Source organism: Capsicum annuum, chromosome 9, assembly GCF_002878395.1.
Source record: "Capsicum annuum cultivar UCD-10X-F1 chromosome 9, UCD10Xv1.1, whole genome shotgun sequence".
Classification (NCBI taxonomy): Eukaryota; Viridiplantae; Streptophyta; class Magnoliopsida; order Solanales; family Solanaceae; genus Capsicum; species Capsicum annuum.
In genome coordinates, this window is record NC_061119.1 from 13278595 (window position 1) to 13299924 (window position 21330).

At 36.9% G+C, this 21330-nt stretch overlaps 1 protein-coding gene across 4 annotated transcripts in view; it reads left to right on the forward strand.

The window, feature by feature from the left end:
- LOC107843024 overlaps nt 1-20793 on the forward strand; it is a 30296-nt gene extending 9503 nt beyond the window's left edge. The window contains exons 2-4 of one of the 4 annotated variants that reach the window (XM_016687149.2): nt 1377-1497; nt 3602-3711; nt 20288-20793. In XM_016687149.2, coding sequence (XP_016542635.1) covers nt 3615-3711; nt 20288-20511 — 321 coding nt within the window. In that variant the 5' untranslated portion in view covers nt 1377-1497; nt 3602-3614 and the 3' untranslated portion in view covers nt 20512-20793. Of the gene's footprint in view, nt 1-67; nt 284-1376; nt 1498-3601; nt 3712-20287 lie in introns of all 4 variants that reach the window. The other 3 variants (XM_016687150.2, XM_047396110.1, XM_016687148.2) reach the window with 3 other exon arrangements.
- The last annotated feature ends 537 nt before the right edge of the window (nt 20794-21330 follow it).

Genomic DNA, 21330 nt, shown 5'->3' on the forward strand with positions numbered 1-21330 from the left:
AACATACATTGCATTGTCTAAATTAGAGTACTTAGAAAGAGCTTGACTAGCCACGGTTTCCCCACAGCCAAATTCACTCAGGACAGCACAAATACCAACAAGCAATGGGGAAAATAGAGCTTCAAGAACGCGATGTCCAGTAATAAGAGTAGCAACAACTTTATTGCAACAGGCCGGGGTGTATGCACTGGCCAAGTCTGGAGTAGAGTTATTTGCTTTTTGGTACCGTGAATCTCGAGCTCAAGAACAATAAACTTCAGAGAGTATTGACCAATTGGGCAATGTAAGTAATGTTTCCTATGATATCAGAGTAATTTGCTTTTCTAGCACTTGCTTCAAATTGGAATGAAAGGAAAGACGACAGTAGCATCCTTAGCCGTCTTTGGAGCAGGAAGGTGGGAAAAATTGTAGGGTTGAGCAACTACTTTCGCAATTGTTTTGCCAACTTCAGCCTTTCCATAGAGAACATAAAGAACGATATCTCTACTGTTATATTTTTGTCCATTTTTAATTTGTCCACTTCTTACCCTCCCAGACCTCACTATGTGGGAATAAACTGGGTTTGTTGTTGTTGTTGTTCAATTTGTTATTTTTGTAGGCTTGTTAGTGGGATTGTATATAATTTTTACATCGATTTGATTGCTTGTGTGCTTTTACTCGCTTTTGGATCTCATGTATTCATTTCTCGAGTGGTATGTATAGGAAGAGAAACTAAATATAAACATGAAGGTTGTTCGTGGACAAGACCTGAGAAGTTGGGTGAAGTATAGTTTTAGATAGTATAGGTAGTGTGGGCGTTGATTTTGGAACTTTTTTTATATATTTCTATTTGTAATAAAATTTTGGATGCATTTTGTGCGAATGCTTGCGTGTCTATGAAGTTTTTCCAATTGAGTTCTATATGCAAGTCGAAAAAGCAACCATGCTGAATCAAGGGACTCAAGGGGTGCCTCACACCTTTGCATCGATCAACAAAATTTTTATCCAGAATCTCTTTCCTTTCTGTTGTTGACCATTCTTTTATAGTCAAACTTATTTTAGAAAGGGATATCTGTTTTTTCAAGGTGACTTGGCATTCCAAAACTCAATATCAAGTGGCGACTCCAAATTTTGAATTAATCCTCTTTGAAACACAGTTTTTTCATTTTCAATCTTGAAAATCCTTTTGAAATTCAAATATATTACTCTTTCTTTTTTTGGAGAAAAAGGTGCGGGCCAGTTGTATTACCGAATTGAACAATAATAGGATAAGGTCGATCTTGTATTTTCTTTGATCTCTTGCTTTTTAGGTGTTATATTTCTTTTAAATTGTTTGAAATTTTCTCATCAACATTTTTGTATGTTTGAATCTCTCATTTTTCTTTGGCTAAATTTAGAGCAGATAAAAGACGGCTATATAACATCTCTTTTGTACCTCTGTCAAATATTTGGTTCTGCTTTCCTGGTGTTGTTTCAAGCTCTGCAATTATTCTTGATCGTCTTTTTTTTTTTGCCGAGGTAAGATAAATCTTGTTTCTTTTCTAAATTTTCTTGTTACTCTGTTTGGGTGTATTTTGTGATATTGGAAGCTCGAAATTTCTCTTCATTGCTTGTTAGCATTGATATGAAACAATTTTGTCCACAATTCTCTAGAAACAAATCTCTAATCTCTGGGTCCATATAATTTTGAATATTGTAAAATATAAATTCTGGAATATATTTCATTTGTACAGATTTTCCATAATTTTTGCTCTTTAAAATTCAAGAAAAACTTGCATATTATACAATCCGTTGATCTGGATCCTATGGTCCTGATCCCCAATACATTTAGGACTTATTTGGTAGTGTGTATAAGATAATACTGAATATGTTGTATTAGTAATATTGAGATTAGTAGTGCAGAGATTAGTAATACTGGATTATTTTTTATGCAGTGTTTGGTTTGATGCATTGAAAACAATATGTATTGTTATATTTTAAGAAGAATATTGTTTGTTTACAAAAATACCCTCGACATATTATAACTGTGTATTTTTTTTGCAAAAGTTTATTATTCTTTTTTTAAAATAAAAAAAAGTTAACAATATAACTAATTATTTACTTTAGAATTTTAAGATTTAATCATTCACTTACAAAAATTATTTTTTTTATTATCTTTTCTTTGTTTGTTCATCATTTGCTTGTTGTTCCCACTTTGTGTTGTTTTTAAGTTGGAGGGAGGTACGTATAACTTTTGGATGAGATAATAAAATCATTATTAAAAGAAAATTGTATTCTACACAGTGTTAAAACTAAGTAGAAAAATTATTTTTATTTATGAATATTCTATTTACAAAATTAAAGCTTTTATGCAATTTGTTTTCGAATTTTGACCAATAAATATTTTTTTGAGTTAATGGAGTAGTTTTTTTTATAACTAAAATTATTTGGAGGGATATTATTATTTTGATAAATTGAAAAGAAGTAATTCATATTGAATAAATTGAAAAAGATTTAGAAAAAAATTAAAGAAATTTGAGGACATTTTTGTAAATAATAATAAAATTTGTAAACTAATTATTTGAACAAATTTATTAGTACAAATATAAAAAATAAAATCAAGAAAATAAAGAAATGTTTAAAAGAATTTGAGGGATATTCTTGTCTTTACACATACTGATCCCATGGTGTATTAAAACCCATGTATTACTAATACCACCATATGTGATGTATTAGTAATACACCCTATAATACCATGTAATACATGGTATTAATAATACATTGGTCTAAAATCCTACCAAACATAGTATTAATTAATACCACACTTAATACATGGACTATTTCTCCTAATACGGCCTACCAAACGACCCCTTAATGGTCATGGTTCATAGAAGTATACTTCCTCAAGGTTGAGAGCTTATATGAAGACCACACAATCTTGTCTCTGAACGTAATAGCTCCTAAAGGACATACGAACTTGAAAGCAGAATGACTAATCAAAGAAGTATTATGCTTATTGCATAAACTTGTTCATGTCTATGGCGAGAATTTTGAGTATTGGTTCACACTAGTATTTTGTGCTTGGATTGACAATTTACTCATATAAAAGAATTTGACTCAAGCCTTACCAAACCTAAAAAAGAATTTTGGGGGGGTTGGGGGTGGGTTTCTGGGATATTCAGCTACCTTGTCTAGGGTCCTAGATTTAGAACTTTGGATTGACTTATTTTAAGTGTTTTTATGCCAAAGTAACTTTTAAGCACTTTTGTGGTATTTGGTAAAATGAAAAAGTGCTTTCAAGCACCTGTTTTTAAGCCAAAAAAAGGCTAAAACTATAAGCCCATCCAAACAGGCTCTTAATCTACCAGCCTGTATGACACAACATGTCAAACAAGTAAAGTCCAATTGATTGGATCACAGACTTTGTTTCTCTTTTCTAATTGTGGAGCAAGGTATTCATAGCTTTTAGAGAAGCATCAAATATTTATCAGTCCGCAATGAGACATTTCCTCTATATGAAGAAAAATTACCTTATGGACTTCCTTTTTCCATTATTCTGGCTCATTTCAATTGGTTCTTTTTTCTGTCCTATTGTATATGATTCTATCAGATTATACTTCATCCTTTTTGTTTTATTCCACAGGTTGACAACAACGATGGTGGGAGTTGTTAATAAGTTCTTTATTACATCTTTGATTATGTGGGCTGCTCCAATTGCAATTTTGTACGCCTTTAACCACAACTTAATTCCTGGTGAGCTTTACATAATTTACTTTTTTGAGAAAAGCTTTCCCAATTTTGTACGCCTTTAACCACAACTTAATTCCGGGTGATTTACATGATTTGTTTTTTTGAGAAAAGCTTTCCCTGAATTGTTCTGATACAAATTTTACTTGATAAAAGATTTCTTTATAAGCCTGGGCTAATCATATGAGCCAAAAGTTGTTGGCAATCCTAAAGTAGGTATTGTTTGGTCTTAGATAGTCTTCTAACTAATTCATTATTAAAAAACCTTGGACTATGCTTTCTTTTCATTATTATGCTTGAGAATCTTGCCCTTTTTTTTGTGCTTTTACATTTGATCACAGTGGTATTAGTTCGTACTCACATTAGTTTGTTGAACATAAGAAACAGTATGACAGATTTGTGCCGATTAATTGTTCAACTATGTGCGCTGCCTGTTGCTTGAAATGTTATAGCTCTTTGCCTATCTGAGTCCCTGTATCCAAATCCCTTTCACACTTTTATCTGAATTCCAGGGAACTATTATTATATGTTGCTTCACAATATGTTCTGCCAATTGAATTAATGGGATATTGGTGAGGGGACTGTAGTAGTCATGTTTTATGCTGATTGCTACGCGATATACTGATGCTGAGCTCTGCTCGCGAACGGGAGAGGTTGGTCATGGTGAATATAGAATTTCTGAAGATAATTTATCTCTTGTCAAATATTCAAATGAGGTAGAAGAAATCTTGTTTTGTTGGCGGCGGTTGTAAGGTTTGGTACAACACTCTCATGTTCTCCTTGCTTATGACTTAAATAGTATGTCTGGTATGTTTTCTTAAAGTTTTTGACCAGAACATGGTTAGAGTGGAAGATGATGAAATATAGCAGGTACTTATGATGGATTTGTGACTAGTTCATCTCCTCGCACAGCCAAGTATAGCTGTGCTGAGCTTCTAGGATACATATCTGGGTGATTACCCAATCAATGCTTGCTGATTCCTGCTCTATCTATTAATGGTTTTATGTAACAAAGAATATCAATTAAATGCATGATACAATATCTAGGAGAAGGGAAGTATAATATCCATGCTCTGTAGGCTAGAGAACTTGTCACCATTTGGAATACTTCTAGATAGTATTAATAAGAAGTTACTGGAAACTTCTTTGTAGTCATTATGAAATGAAGTTCTAAATTGGATAAGTTTTTGAGACACTTTTTGCTAATGTAATAAAGGAATCACCATAAGATACTTCCACCTTAGATTATTAAGTTGAAATTATGACCGGCTAGATGGCTCAGCATTATCTCTCGTTAATTCCCAACCTCCGCAAAATCTCTGTTCTTCTGAATTCCGTAAATATTTACCTTTTCTTCTTTTGTTTCTCATTATCATAATAGTTCCTTTTGTTGAGTATTGTTTGGAGTTACAAATCAATTCCCATTGGAAAACTGGAAATAAGGAGTGCCATTTATCTTGTGATTGAAGACCTGTTGTATGGTGAATAACAGAGTTGTTTATCTTAACTAGCCACAATGTTAACTCAAGTCTTTGTTTATGGGTTAGTTCTGTAAACCTTTAAGGTTTCTCTATGGTTTAACTTGCCTCCAAAATGGTTTTGTGTGTCGCACAAATATCGCTTATTTCAAGTTGTCTTATGTTTTGATAATTCATTAATAAAAATAAGCAAATCTCAGCACTAAGTTACTGCTGAAAGAACCAAGCCCTAAGATACAAAACTTTCAGAAAGGAGAGAAAAACCAAAGGCAAAAAACAGTATTGTGTTAGTTACAACTTACAAGGACCCAAGAAGGTCAACTAAGGACTCTACATCTTGTACTAGAGCTTGTTTACACCAAAAGTCAATAACAAATATACAATTCATTTTAATCTTATGCTTAGAATTTGCTCTCCTCAAAACATTTCGAGTTCCTTTCCAGCCATGCTGTTTACCATATACATGCCGGGATAATACTCCACCTCATCTTCTGACTTGGTCCTGCAGCTATGTTGTCCAACATATCAAAAGTTCCATAGTATCTCTAGGCAGTAGGCACTACCCAACTCTGACCTTTAATGCTCAAAAAGTAGTTGCCAAAGTCTATTAGTGACCTGACAATGGAGGAAAAGATGGTTGTTTGTTTCTATGGCCCTGCCACAAAATAAAGCATTTTGAACATAGATACATTGCTCCCTACATTCTGATGTTTCAGGACGGTTTGTTTAACCAACTCCATAACCACTGTACCCGAGGTCCACTACTCTCTATCCTATATTTTCCACATGCACTTGCCTCCACAAAGCTTGTTCCTCTAGCGAAAATTGCCAAGGCTATTTCATAATTACGCTTCTATTTCTGATTCCCAAATCTCCATCCATCTTGTTAGTTGTGAAGATTTTCTATCACTCATTTCAAGTTTCCAAAAACCAAAGCAATTTTTTCTATATGAATTATGAATGAGCGTAAAGTTGTTAAATTTGATCTATTAATGTTTAACTGGCCCATTCCCTGCAAGTTTTAAAGGGTTGGGTCAGTAATTATTTTACCGGTCAATTCGGGTTGTAACCCAAGATGACCCCTCTTTTAGATGGATCAACTTGGGCTACCTAATGGGTCATAACCCAAATTGACCTCTCTTTTAGATGGGTCAACTTGGGTTACCTAATGGGTCAGTCAATCAACCTGTGAAGAGCAACGCCCGAGTCTTCTAATTTCAATTCTTGTGTTATATACGGACGATTAAACAAGAAAATCTAGCAGCATACAATATTGTAATCATCATTTGTGTCCTTTTTTGCTCTTTCTCTCTATCTCTATTTATCTATGAGTATTATTAATCATATAAAGTCTTTACTGCAAAGAGTGAGAAACATAAGTCGTCGTGATAATCGTTTCTCATTTTCAGTTTCAATAAGCAATAGACAGTTGATGAACTAGCTATGTTTGGAAACATTATAAAAGATATTAATGTAATGTTGTATAATCATTAATACTAATTGAGCAGAGAAGAAAAAGTATTTCAGTTGAAATTTCGTAATTTGGCCAGAGTTGCTCAAATTAGAACCTGTGAATAAGTATTTGGGTTAGTTTAATAATTTGGTCCTGGGTTAGTTTAATAATTTGGTCCATTTATAAGGACACAATACTCAGGGTTATGCTTAACCAGTTATTTTATACGTATCGACCTAAATAAAATTTGGGGATAGATCTCTGTGTAAGGACTGTAAGGTCATCCCGAGTGAGAACCTTGCGACCCAACATAAACTTCTGGTGATGGACTTGGTTATTAAGAGGGGCAAGAATAGGGATGGAGAGGGCAGGCCTAGAGTTAGGTGGGGTGGCCTGACTTCGGTCAGTGCTTTGGAGATAGGGGCAAGGTTGGAGGGGATGGGGGTGTGGGAGTGTAGGGGGGATGTGGATAGTATGTGGGATAGGGCTGCGGGTTGCATCAAAGAGGCGGCTAGAGAGGTTTTGGGTGTCTCGAAGGGCGGGTTTGGCCGGTATCGGGGGGATTGGTGGTGGAATGAAGAAGTCAAGAATAAGGTGGAGAGGAAGAAGGCAGCTTACACCAAGTTGGTTGAGAGTAAGGATGAAGAGGAGAAGCGGGTGAATGGGGATGAGTATAAGTTAGCTAGGAAGGAGGCTAAGTTAGCAGTTACGGCGGCTACGACAACATCTATTGAGAGATTGTATTCGGGATTAGAGGAGAGAGGCGGGAAAAGGAGGTTGTTTAGGCTTGCTAAAGTTAGGGAGCGTAAGGGTCGGGATTTGGACCAAGTGAAGTGCATCAAGGGAGAGGATGGCAGAGTGTTGGTGGAGGATGTGCTTATTAAGAAGAGGCGACAGTCGTATTTTCACAAGAGCACACCGAGGAATCTCGCGATTTCGGCTTTTGTCGGTGTTTTAGGGTGGATGAGGTAAGTGAGGCTATTCGCAAGATGCGAAGGGGCAGGGCGACGGGGTCCGATGAGATTCCGGTGGACTTTTGGAAGTTCACGAGCGGGGCAGGGTTGAGGTGGCTCACCAATTTGTTTAACAACATTTTCAAGTTCTCTAAGATGCCCGAGGCGTGGAGATGGAGCACGATGATTCCTTTATATAAGAACAAGGGTGACATTTAGAGTTGCAACAATTACCGTGGTATTAAGTTGTTAAGTCACACGATGAAGATTTGGGAGAGGGTGGTAGAGTGGAGTTTGAGGAAGGTAGTGTTTATTTCGGAGAATCAATTTAGATTTATGCCTGGTTGCTCGAGGACGGAGGCAATTCACCTTGTGCGGAGGCTGGTAGAGCAGTATCGAGAGAGGAACAGGGATCTTCACATGGTGTTTATCGACTTGGAGAAGGCATATGACAAAGTCCCTAGAGAGGTTCTTTGGAAATGCTTGGAGGCAAAGGGGGTACCAGTGGCACACATACGATCGATTAAGGACATGTATGAGGGGGCGAAGACCCGAGTAAGGACGGTGATAGGAGATTTCGAGCATTTCCCGATCTTGACAAGGTTGCACCAGGGATCGACTCTTAGTCCGTTTTTATTCGTCTTAGTGATGGATGTGTTGACGCGGAGTATTCAAGGAGAGGTGCCTTGGTGTATGCTTTTTGCGGATGATGTAGTATTGATTGATGAGTCGCGTCGAGGTGTTAATGATAAGTTGGAGGTTTGGAGACAAACCTTGGAATCTAAAGGATTCAGATTAAGTAGGACTAAGACAGAGTACTTGGAGTGCAAGTTTAGTGACTCGAGGCAAGAGGAAGAGGAGGTAGTGAAGTTGGATTCGCAGGTGGTTTGTAAGAGGGATAGTTTTAGGTATCTTGAGTCTATGATTTAGGGAGATAAGAGAGATTGATGTGGATGTCTCTCACCGTATTGGGGCAGGTTGGATGAAATGGAGGCTTGCTTCGGGGATTTTATGCGATAAGAAGGTGCCCCTCAAGCTCAAAGGCAAATTCTATAAAGCTGCGATCCGGCTAGCTATGTTGTATGGGGCAGAGTATTGGCCTGTTAAGAACTCTCACGTCCAAAAGTTGAAGGTGGCGGAAATGAGAATGTTGCGTTGGATGTGTGGATTCACGAGGGCTGACAGGGTTAGGAATGAGATTATTCGGGAGAAGGTGGGAGTGGCGTCGGTGGAAGATAAGATGCGGGAAGTGAGGTTGAGATGGTTTGGTCATGTGATGAGAAGGGGCATGGATGCCCCTGTTCGTAGGTGTGAGAGGTTGGCCTTGATGGTTTCAAGCAGGGGAAGGGTACATCGAAGAAGTACTGGAGAGAAGTAATTAGACGTGACATGGAGCAGTTACAGCTTTCTGAGGATATGACCCTTGATAGGATAGTATGGAGGAAAAACATTAGGGTAGAAGGCTAAGGTGGGTGGTTGAGTCGTAGTCTGTAGTTAGGAGGGTTGGTGTAGCTTGGTTGGTAGGTTTAGGGGTGGGGGAGGGGGTCTATTTTCTGTTTGTGTACTTTATTGTTGTGTTATTTTATTCCTGTTGCACGCTTTTGACGTTTTTGTTCTTTGTCTTTTTGTCTTGAGCCGGGGGTCTATCAGAAACAGCCTCTCTACTCCCCCAGAGGTAGTGGTATGGACTGCGTACATTTTACCCTCCCCAGACTCCACTAGGTGGGAATATACTGGGTTTTTTGCTGTTGTTGACCTAAATAAAATTGGGGCGAGTCGGATTATGAACCATTTATTGGCTTGACCCATTTTGATCCACCGAAATTTGACCCTATCCGCCCATTTGCCACCTCTAGAATGATATGCTATTTGCCACCTCTAGAATGATATGCTGTTAATGGAAATGTAAAGAATTAGCACTGGATTTTAGATGGCTTCACAATGGCCTTTTACCATTAGTGTCAAATGATACAATTCGACTTACGAACTAAAGGAAAATATGGATACGAAAAGATGATAAAATAAAAGACAGAAAGATAAACACGAAATAGGTAATCGAAAGCAACTAAAGGGTGTTTTAAACCCCAAAACTTGAATCGACACAATCCTAATCTCTACAATAACCACGAGGGAAATTTTATTCACCTCGAAACCATCGTCTCAAAGCTAAATCACCAACAAAAGTATTACCAAAGTCCTCAAGTCTCTCACAAGAGAAATATTCAATATTCATCAATAATCAAAATAATCTACCTAATGGATGAAAAGACTACCTATTTATAGTCTTGGGTTAAACTATTACATGGGCCCAAAAGTGACCCGCTCCAAAAAAAAGGGAGTTGTCTTGTTTGTCGATGTGGATGCCAATTAGGCGACATCCAAGCCACTCTGGCGATGGCTTAACCCATCTGGGCGATGCTATTCATGTCGCCAAAGTGGGCGCTCCCTTGCTACAATGGACTTCCCGTGCTCCAAGCTATCTTCTTAGCATGATGCTGCGCATTCGAGAGTTCCTTCCAAGCTTCATACCTTCATTCCAAACATTTACCAAGCCTTCAAAGTAGTGATTTGAGGACAATTCTACTAGCTTCTTGTCCCGACTTGGTGTGCCACTTTTTAAGGAAGCTCGGATTGCATCAATGGTTCCTAGGTTTGTATCATTCTCCCCTTCTTGAAAAATAGTCGTCCTTGAATCGAAATCCTGCAAAACATGGAAGAGAATAAATTCGAGTTCTCGCTCAACCCAAGCAAGATAATCATCATGAGGCCAATGATAATACCTAAAGTGAGCGTAAGATGTAATCAATACCCAAAATTGCTCTCTTCTAGTATGAACATGATCCATGAAAAGTATAAGCTCGTACAAAATTATGGACACTTGGGCCTTGGCTACACAAAGAACCTTGACAAAGGGAAAAAACAAAAGAACCATGGCTTTTAGACATCAAGACATGCAAGTCCACCTTGGTTCCAGATTTCATGAAGCACATGTCCGCCTCTAAGTCAACAAACTCGTGACAGCCCTTATAGCTAAGTGCAAGGACATAACCAAGGTCATCCCAAGTTAAGACTCCACCCAATGCACTAGCTATCTTCGAGTGGGATTACTCCCACATCATCGTGGTCAAATACAAAGGGTATCCCCTACACAAGTCAACAAACATAGTGCATTTGATCTCACAATAAGATCAAGTAATAACACCAAACTAATATTTCATGAATGTAAGGAAGTCCTCTATGGCTCTAGAAAGTCCATGAATAAGTATAAGCCACAAGTACATGACTTCATACCAATTTGACGCTCCATGAGGTTTTCTCCTATGATAATCCTCCTTTGATAAGACTTAACAAACAAGTCGATCAAACAATGAAGTTCATTAAGAGGAGTTTTACCTTTAAGCTCATTTGTACTACATCAAGCTTCAAGTAGAATTTGTGTCCATTATTTGGGTTAAAAGCTTTGGCATGGTATATACCAAGAGAATGCTTTTTTACCTTCTCATTGCTCCCCCTTCTCGAATGATCATTCTTCTTTGTTGGAAGTCTCTCTCATACACAACTTGAGTCCATCAAGTGGATTATAAGTCCTCAAGAAAGACTCTCCGTCATAGGGAAGGATGCCAACAACCTCAACTAATTTTCGCTTATCTTCTTGACCAAGTCGGGTGTCTTACAACGACTACATTCCAAGTGTTCATCGGGGTCAAATGGATAGAATGTCCATAGACATGGGTCTAAATGACACCCATTTTTCCCACGGGTACTACCATCACAAAAAGATATACTCTCCACTCAAGCATAAGCATTTAGAGAGCAAAGAAATGTGTCACATAAATTGATTTTATCTAAGATGTCCTTAAGGGTATGCTCACTACTATACTCAAGAACATTGTCAAGAGTATGCTTAAGAATTAAAACACTCAAAGAAGAAATAATTGAAAAACAAAGACTGCCTTCTATTTCATCACAATCCGTCCCTATACGAGTACTCTCATCTTATTATAAGAAGAGATTACTATCTCTGGGAGGAATGCCTTCACACCACAGGGGGTTATTATAGGGAGTTTAGTCCTCAAAAACTACACTACTATTAAGGTTCACTCTACTAAGTAAATCACTAAGAGTGATCTCATCACCTTCAAATGTGATATTGTACCTAAAAAGACAGTGATCTATCCAAGGAGAATTAGAACATGTAATTTCATTCTCAAAAGGACAAGTATCAATTTTTGAAGTAGTTTTAAGCGCATGATCACCTCCATAAGCAAGGATAGTAATAGGATCTTCAACAAAAGACAGGCTCGAACAGTTACTCCTATTCAAACGATCAACTTCAACAACATAACCACTATCTTAAGGCTCAATAATCACATCACAAGACCCCTCTAAGTAGTGGAATAGAATCACAACCAAGTTGATCAACATAATTATCACAACTAGTGTCTTAACATTCTCACACATGGTAAAGAATCATTAGGCTCACATAAAGTCAAGCTATCACTCACAGTTTGCTCATTAGACTCTAAAGTGTTAAGTTTAGCTAATTTACATTGAGGCTCACAAGTAGGGGTGTACATAGGTCGGGTTGGTTTGGTTTTTTATTAAAATATAACCAAACCAATAATGTTGGTTTTTTAAATCTATACACCAAATCAAACCAATATACAATCGGTTTTTTTATTTTTGTTTTAGTCGGGTTTTTTCCGATTTCTTTGATTTTTCGATTTTCTCGTCTTTTTTACAATTATAATGTGATTCAAGAAAAAAATTAAATGTTTTCACTAAAAAGATTAAAAAAAAAATAATGGTCATAGAGTAGTTTCAATAAAAATTAAGTTGGCAAACTACTAAGACGTCTAAACTACTATCTCTCAAAGTTATATTATGTGGATACCCAAGTAGTTTAATTTCTAAGTCACTAGTCACAGTAGCTTGTCTGAAAGTTCCCTTCACATAAAATGTGAGCATACAAAAGAACGAAGAATTAGAGACAACTTATTAAAAACTTAACTCCATAAAGTAATTAATTATAACATAATTCCATAAAAAATAGAGAAAGAAGGGAAACAAACCTAAATCACAACTTGACGAATGAGAAAAGTAAGATGAGGAAATAATGAAAACTCTCTGAAAACTTGGAAAGTAAAATGTAAAAAATGAAGCAATTGAAGAGTTTTAGGTTTTTATATTAATTTGTTATTAATGAAAAAATACTATAATTAAAGGCCCAAGAATATATATCTATTTTCTGAATATAAAAAAATAATAAAAATAATTAGAAAGTAGATTATAAGTAGTATGTTTTTACGTATAAAGAATTAAAATTATATATGTATTACGTCGGTTCGGTTTGGGTTCGGTTTGATTTTATTTTTGCTAATACCAAACCAAACCAAGAATGATCTTTTTTTTTTTGCCAACACCAAACCAATCAAACCAAATCATAAGTCGGTTTTTTTCCTCGGTTTGGTTTGATTCATTGGTTCGGTTTGACTTAACGGTTCGGTTTGTACACCCCTACTCATAAGAAAGATACCTTGGGGGTTAATTCCCTTACAAGCGTGGGAACACTCTAGGATTGCCCTCATTACATCTTCAAGGGTAACCTTTTTTTGGGGGCATATGTTTCTCCATTTGCCATGGTTGTACCTACACAGGTGTCCTCACTAAGAGGAGGACAACTAAAAAGGTTAGATCAGTGTTCAGGGAAGCGTGTTGCGGAAAAAAGTGACAAGGCTCCGCATTATGCATTATGCAATGCAACCGCATCATTGAAGTGAAGCGCAATTTAAAAGAAAAAAGACCAAATGGAGCATCCACAAACAGTAAGTCATAATTGGAAAGACCACAACAACTATATAATCTACAATAAATACAGTATATATAAGCAAAAGTTTAAACGAAACACCAAAATCACAAGTTTGATAACAAAAACATCTGCTGCGAAACAAATCAAATAGTTCAAAAAAATAGTAAAGCAAATAAGAAAAAAGAAAAAAAATAAAATCTAATTTAATAATGTTTCAACACTAATTCTTGTTTTTCTATAGCTCATCTAGTTCATCAAGATTGTCCAAATCTTGGTACTCATTATCATCATAATGCTCAGCATCATCAACTTCCTCATCTCCCTTATCTCCTCTTGAAGTATCAACTTCTTTTCCCTCGTTATGTGAGATTGAAGTATTCCTCCTTAAACCATAACTACGCTTATCAACTCCACTTGCCTCGGTAACGACACCCCAAGTGAAATTAGTATCTACATAAAAAATTGATCTATTTTCAACATTCTCAACTCCAGTTAGCCATTCATTGGCATTACCGATATTGTCCAAGCTAATTGATCAAATCCACTGTGAGTGTTGTAACAACACTTCAATGTTATGTTGTATTTTATGAACATCAAGTCACTAAGGCGCTTTAGAGTTAGTCTATTTCTCTTATTGGTATAAATCTGCAATTAAATTTTGGCAAGTATAAAGTCAAGACATTTGAGATATAGTAATATACTTATCTCAACATACTAAAACTTTCCTTTTAACTCTTATGTGTTTGAACATGCTTCAGTTTCTTTCACACCCAGGTGACTACAAGTTAGACCCAAATTCTGATGGTGAACTTTTGTAACTCTGGAGTTTCTGAACCATAAAGCCGCCACCATTTGACTATTAAAGTAAAGTAATTACTCAAAATTAGCAACTATAAAGAAATAACTTAAAGTGTTTTTTAATATAAACATAAAAAGCGTCGTTCAGCTGGTGCCTTCTTGTCTATTTGTCTTATGCAGTTGGTATTCCATAAAGTCCCTTAGCACTTCGGTAAGTACTAATCTAATCGGTTATTTTATCTTGCAAATCTTCATCAACAACTATCATTCCGATGCACGTATGGAATCCCACCATCACTCTTATTCAGTAAATCATCCTCTCGACTATAATAGAGTGATGGATTCAAGATATTATCAGTCGTATATAACGGTTTGTGGAGTTGATCACTCCACCTTCTATTGATGGTCTCAAAGATCTTTGCATATTTATGCTCCTCAGCAAAGATCTTTAGCCTTACTCATCACTTCATAAATGTGACCCGTTAATGGTTTAGCCTCATCGTCTACCAAAAGAAGAACTGGAAACCTAGGGACGAGAAACTTTAAGAGCATAAACAACATTGTTCCAAAAGTGGTAACAAAGCATTATCTGTGCAACTTTTTTTTCCTTGAACTTCTTTTGCAAATTTGTTGTTCCATTCTTCTGAAATGAACATGGTTCTCAAATTTTTCTTTTGTTTCTACATCCTCTGCAAGGTCAAGAAAGCAGTAGCTAATCTAGTCTTGCCAGGTTTCACCAAGTTCATTTGATTAGTGAATCTTATCATATTCAACAACAACAACAACAAAGGCCTTTGAGCACCGTAAGAATGCACCTTAACTGCCTTAGCGAAAACACCTTGAAAGGGTCTTTCCTTGAAAATATCCTCGAATATATAATTTACACAATGGGCTGCACATGAAGTTCAATATATTTGCGGGAACACTCGCATCATCATAGCACCTGTCTTAACATTTTCAGTTGCGTTATCTGTAACTACTTGAACAACATTCTCTGGTCCAATTTCTCTCTGTCTCTTAAACAAAGAGAACATTGTGATGAAATCAGTAGATGAGTCGCTCACATTTTAGGACTCAAGAAATAAGCTTTATTTCCAAGAATTCACCAACACATTGATGATCATTTTTCGGCTCTTCCTGTCCACTTATCCATCATAATGGAACATCCGAACTTGTCCCATTCCACCTGACGATCCTCCATAATTTTTTGTCTCTTCCACTTCTTTATTTAGATAAATGACACTAATCTCATAATGAGTGGGTTACTTCATGCCTTCATCCCCGGACCACATTGGCCTACGACCTTGATGAAGTTTCCAAAAGTGTTGTAATTGACATAATTGAAAGGTAGCCTGCATCATACAACTACCTTGAAAAAGCCGGAACTGCACGATCTCTCAAAATTTCCTTGGCCACAACAGGCAGATTCTTATTGCAACTTTTGCCCGCATCATTTCTTGGCTTCAGCGGAAAGTAAAAATCTATCATCCTTTTGTCCGGTTGATCCATATCTTGAACAGGATGATGCATTTTTGTGATTGTTTTTGTAATTTTGGAGGAAGTGACAAATCAACAGCTTTTTCAAGTTCATCATCATCATCAAGATTTGTAACTTGTGGTTGAGATAACATTTGACGTGTTAGGTCCTTTTTTCCCTCAATATACTCTTTTATTTCTTTTCTCACAACATCCGAACACTTTTTATATTGTTGTACATCACTACAATTACCAATAAGATGTTTATGGGGAAAAATTCCAGCAATAAATGTCAAGCTACAAAAATTACATGAAACTTTGTTTCTATTGTTCTCCCTTGTCTTTTTGCCATCTTTCCAATCCGGATCAGACATTTAGAATCTCTGTAAAGAAAACATAAGAAACAAATAAAAAAAAGTCGCAAAACAGTAACAGATCAGCATGTTATCAGCAATAAGAAAACAGAGAAAAAGAAAAAGAAGCGAGGAGAGAAGCGAAAAAGACAGATTAGGAAAAAGAAAAACATAGAAAGAAGATAGAGAAAAACTATAACTGATCTCAACAGTGAACAATAGAAATGAAAAAACAAGAAACAATAAAGTTGCAATAGTGAAGAGCAACGAAACAAAGAAGAATAAAGAAGGAATAACGAAGAAAAATTACCTTAAAATCTCAGTGAAGAAGAGAGCTTGCAACAGTGAAGAGCAGCAACAATGAAGTCGCGACTCTAGAGCTAACCCTTAAAATTCGCAGAAGTGAAGGCAACAATGACCCGACTCCTTTTTTAACTTTAAAATTGACCTGATGCTTTTATTTTTTTATTTAAAAATGGCCCTACAAATAAAATCAACATGATGCGAGTGCATCGGCTCGCATCTCGCATCTCGCATCATAGTTTTATGTGCCTGTTTTTGTAAAATGGCATGGCCTCACATCAATTACTTGTAGCGAGAAAGCCTCGAATCGCATCACATCACTGCATAATGAGCTGGCATTCCAGAACACTGGGTTATATTGGGCTTGTGGCAACCCCCTCACTTCATTCCTCACAACTTCTTTTTCACTTTTGGGTTCCATTTTACCCACTCTTCTCTCGATCTTTTCTCTCTCATTTTCGGGAACTTGGAGTAAGAGCCCTCATTTCCTTGATGACAGGGAAGGTTAGGTGGAATGAGATGATGTCCCTATCGGACAATACAATTGTGCCAAACTTGATGTTTCCCAAACCAAGCAAATCCAAGGCCCAAGTCACAAGTACTCTTAGGAAGTCCCTCACACAATACTTCTTCTTTGTACCCTCTACTTGAAAAGGTTATCCTTGCCATCGTATCAACTCAATATCCCCTTCGATCGCAGTTGAAATCTCTCTTCTTTGTACATTTTGCCTTTTAACTGTTCAGCCACTTGTGGAGTAACGCTAAGTTGCTCGGAATCTTCAAAAATGTCATGGGGTGAGTGTTGGATCCTTCAAAAGTAGTGCATTTTCGGAGGATCGGACACGGGTGCGGCAACATATTTGGAGAGTCCGAGCAACTTAGGAGTAACGTAGCAAGCACCATAGAAATCATCGATCTCGGGTTGAAATCCCTTGTGACTATTTATACACACCTCCATACAATGGAACCTAAATTCAGGATCGATATTCACGTGGGTCTTGGATGGCAACTTACTAACAACTCCATAATGGCTGTAGGATAGGGGAAATTTCCCATATCCCGCCTTAGTTCCTTCATCCAGACATTTGTGCATTAGAATGGGAGGTATAAGATGTATTTTCCATAGACATCGGAGATGCACACTCTCTTCTTCCCATCGGTTGACCTCAATCAGAACTAGCATAACCACATACCACTTCGACTCAGATAAGTAGTTCCACAAGTCCAAGAATACGAATCTTCACAAACCTCGTAGGAATTCTGAACATATTGCTTATGAGGTGCATATAAGAAATGTCTATACCTCACGTTATCTTCATTTCCGGAACGGGAAGTGTATGATCCTTCGCATGCTCCATTGTCTTCATAGGAACGTTCACAAGGCTCTTCGTCCTCTCCATCCTCACCATAAGAGCTGTGTTCACTGTTCTCCTCATGTTCGCCTTCGGAATAGTAGCTCTCATCTCCACTCGATACTTGATCATAACTATTTTCATAGCCTCTATAATCACACATCATTATTATACTCATAGCCGTGGTTGCTACAAACATAGTCTTCCACATGACCACATCATAATCACAAGGATCCAAAGCTATTGACGACATACCTTAAAACCTAAGTTGCTTGGACTATCCAAAATGTTGCCTCACCCATGTCGTATCCTTTGAAAATACACTATTTCCGACACTCACCCGTAGTCATTTTTGAAGAGTTTGGGCAACTTGTCTTAAAACTCCTTTGTATGGTACGTACAAAACGAGCAAACGAGGTTTGTAGTAAAAGCTCCTCACCAACACTCGCTATCTCTCACCTTTGAATTACCTTACCAATTGGCGCAACTAATGTTGAGGATTGCTTATACCCGACAGCAAGCGAAGTGTCAATTTGCCACTCGTGGTCGGAGTAGTTTCTTGTTCAATCATGAACGGACGACTCAATATATCTAAAAGGACTAGAATTAAAAAATTAACTATGAAGCTAAAAGAGAGAAGCACACAAAGAAAAGGACTCAAGAAACTAACCAACAACCAAGTAAAAGGTCAATTACTAGTTGGTGATTAAGTTTAAAAACCAAGAAAAGTGATTAAAGAATCAAATCACTTTGAATCACCCAACTTTGGTGTGCACAAGTGCACTTTGGCATTGGGAGAAGGGAGTTTGGCGATGAGGCAGAACTGGTGCTTGACCTCGCCAAAAGGGACAGTAGGTGTTGAGAGAGTTTGGCGACAGAGGGTGGTGTTTGGCGATGGGGCATAGTTTGGCGAAGGGGGCTTTGCTGCGAAAGTGGGCAGTCTCACTTGGGCGATGAGAAGGTTCACTTTGGTGTGTAGCTAAAGATTTTTGCGATTGGGGGAGGGGGTGCACCAAACTTGGCAGTGTGCTTCCTCTTTCCTCCGAATTTTCAGCCTTCTTGTTGTCCCCTTGCACTTCTTTCCTTGTCCTTTACCCCCTTTTGGTATATTTCCTTTTTGTACTACTCCCAAGCACTTTCCTTTTCCTTTCCTTTTGGATCGAAACACCTTTTTCTTTATTCTTACCGTTGAAGATATGAAGATTCCTCAAAAACACCAACAACAAAAATGCAGATCCCAAAATTCCAACTCGATCTTTTTAACTCGGAATCACGCCAAATTTGAGATCCGAACTCCTTTTGATATGGGGAACAAACCCCAACGCCTTTCAACCCTCAATTTCACTCCAATTTCTTTTGATTTGAAGACCCATTTGTAATTTTTCTTCAAGTCATGAAGAGCACCAAATTCCACTGTGTTAGCTCAAATTTCAGATTTGAACTCCATATGAGAAGGAGAACAAACCCCAATATAGATCAACCCTCAAATCAACCTAGATTGACAAACCCGCTTGATTGGTTTTCAAGTTCCACCTCCAACAATGGTGGATCCCTCAAAACTCAACCAAATCAAACAAAATCTTAAATCTAGACACAATAGATACTAAAAAACACGATTCTAGTATCGGAAACTCAAACAAGACTCAAACCAACAAAATATTTTTGTTGGGGGGATTTTCTCAAATGCGTCTTTGACTCAATTTTTTTGTTTGTAAGAATGAGCCCAAGACTAGAATCGTAGAGACGAATCTAAGCTCGATTTTGATACCAGATGATACAATTCTGCTTACGAACTAAAAGAAAATGCGAAAATGAAAAGACATAAAATAAAGGATAGAAAGATAGGCACGAATAGGTCATTGAAAGCAATTAAGGGGCGTGTTAAACCCAAAAACCTCAATCGCTACAATCCTACCAATCACCTTATCTCTGCGATAACCAAGAGGGAAATTCTATTCACCTCAAAGCTAAATCACCAACAAAAGCTTTAACAAAACCCTCAAAATCTCACAGGAGAAGTAATTCAATATTCACCAATAATCAAAATAATCTACCTTGATGCCTTCATTCTAAGCATCTACCAAGTCTTCACTGTAGTGATTTGAGGACAATTGTACTAACTTCTTGGCCCGGTTCATGTGCCACATTTTAAGGAGGCTCGGATTCAATCAATGGTCCCTAGGTTCGTATCAAACAGCCACAAGGCAGGCCCTATGAATGTAATGAATTATTTTCACCAATATGAAAGAATGGAGAAAAGATTTAATGCTTCATGCATTTTCTAGAGAGATTCACCTAAATGTCATAGATAGTATGAGGTCTGAGTCAAGCTATGAAATAGTGTCATCGTTATCACAACTATATTACGGCTAAGGGATATTCCCCCAATATGCATTTCAAGGTGCTGGCGACAATGTTCTTTTCTTGTTCTTCTTGCTACTATTAGCATTAAGATTACTATTTTCTGCTTTTAAAAAATCTAGAAGTACTGATATCTTCATCAGATATCGTACTCATTATGCTTTCTGCAACTGATATTTTGTTCCTTGTTGTCAAGCAGATTATGAATTTATGATTTTTACTCTAATCACTGTCAATTTGGAACAGGTGTGACCGATATGTCTCCCCATTCTATGACATTAGTGAGTGGATTCGTTGCTGTCATATCGGTCAATGTGGTTATTGCATTTTATATTTGTCTGGCAATGAGAGAACCTGCTGATAAACATGAGCCTGATCCTAAATTCCTGGCAGAGGCCAAAGCTAGCGTAGAGCAGTTAGGGAAAAATCAAGACGGGGATTCATCAGGCAGCCGAACAAAACAAGAGTGATTGAGGGATAAACGCAGGCCATTAATGTTCTTGAAGACATTGGGCACAGAAGTGTCACAATTGGAAAAGAAGACACAATTTTTGATTATACAGTTAATATTCTTAATGGTACTCTTAACTTTGAGGGAGAAAAGGGTACAATGATTAAATCTTTTGAGCAGGCTGTATTGTTTAAAGATTTTGATCGTTTGCAGGGAGGATGTTCCTAGTTTAACTTGGTAATATTGGTTTGCTGTGAAGTACAAAATTCCTTATATATTTTGTTTATCCTTTATCTTCTTACTGCAATGTTTTTCTTGTTATTCATTTATATTTATGCTATATATCTGGTGCATATTTGTTTTATGAAAATATAAGTAATCATTAGACACTCAACGGACTTCTCTTCTCTTGACCCATATATTTGGTTAGCTGCTTTGTTTATTTTTTTGTATGTTAGGATATTTTTACCAGTTCACAATGAGGGGACCCATTGAACACACAGCTAATTTTCTGTAACATTTTTCTTCACTGTTGCTCGTAGCTCGTATGCATTTTTATGATTATGTCAGATTCTTCTTATTATTTTGCTCTAACTTAAATCCCTGCTACAGGTTTTAGTCGGTTCCACGGGAAAATTTCACTTATACATTAAATAGTTAAGGTTTTGTTTATTACTTCAAATGATCATTATTACTTAAATAAATTATTATATTTTTGCTGCATTTTTCTTTATAAAAAAACTTTTCATTTTTCTTTCAAACTTTTTCTGTATGACTTTTTTTATATGTATCATTATTGTGTAAATGGTATATAAATATGTATACATGATGTACAAAT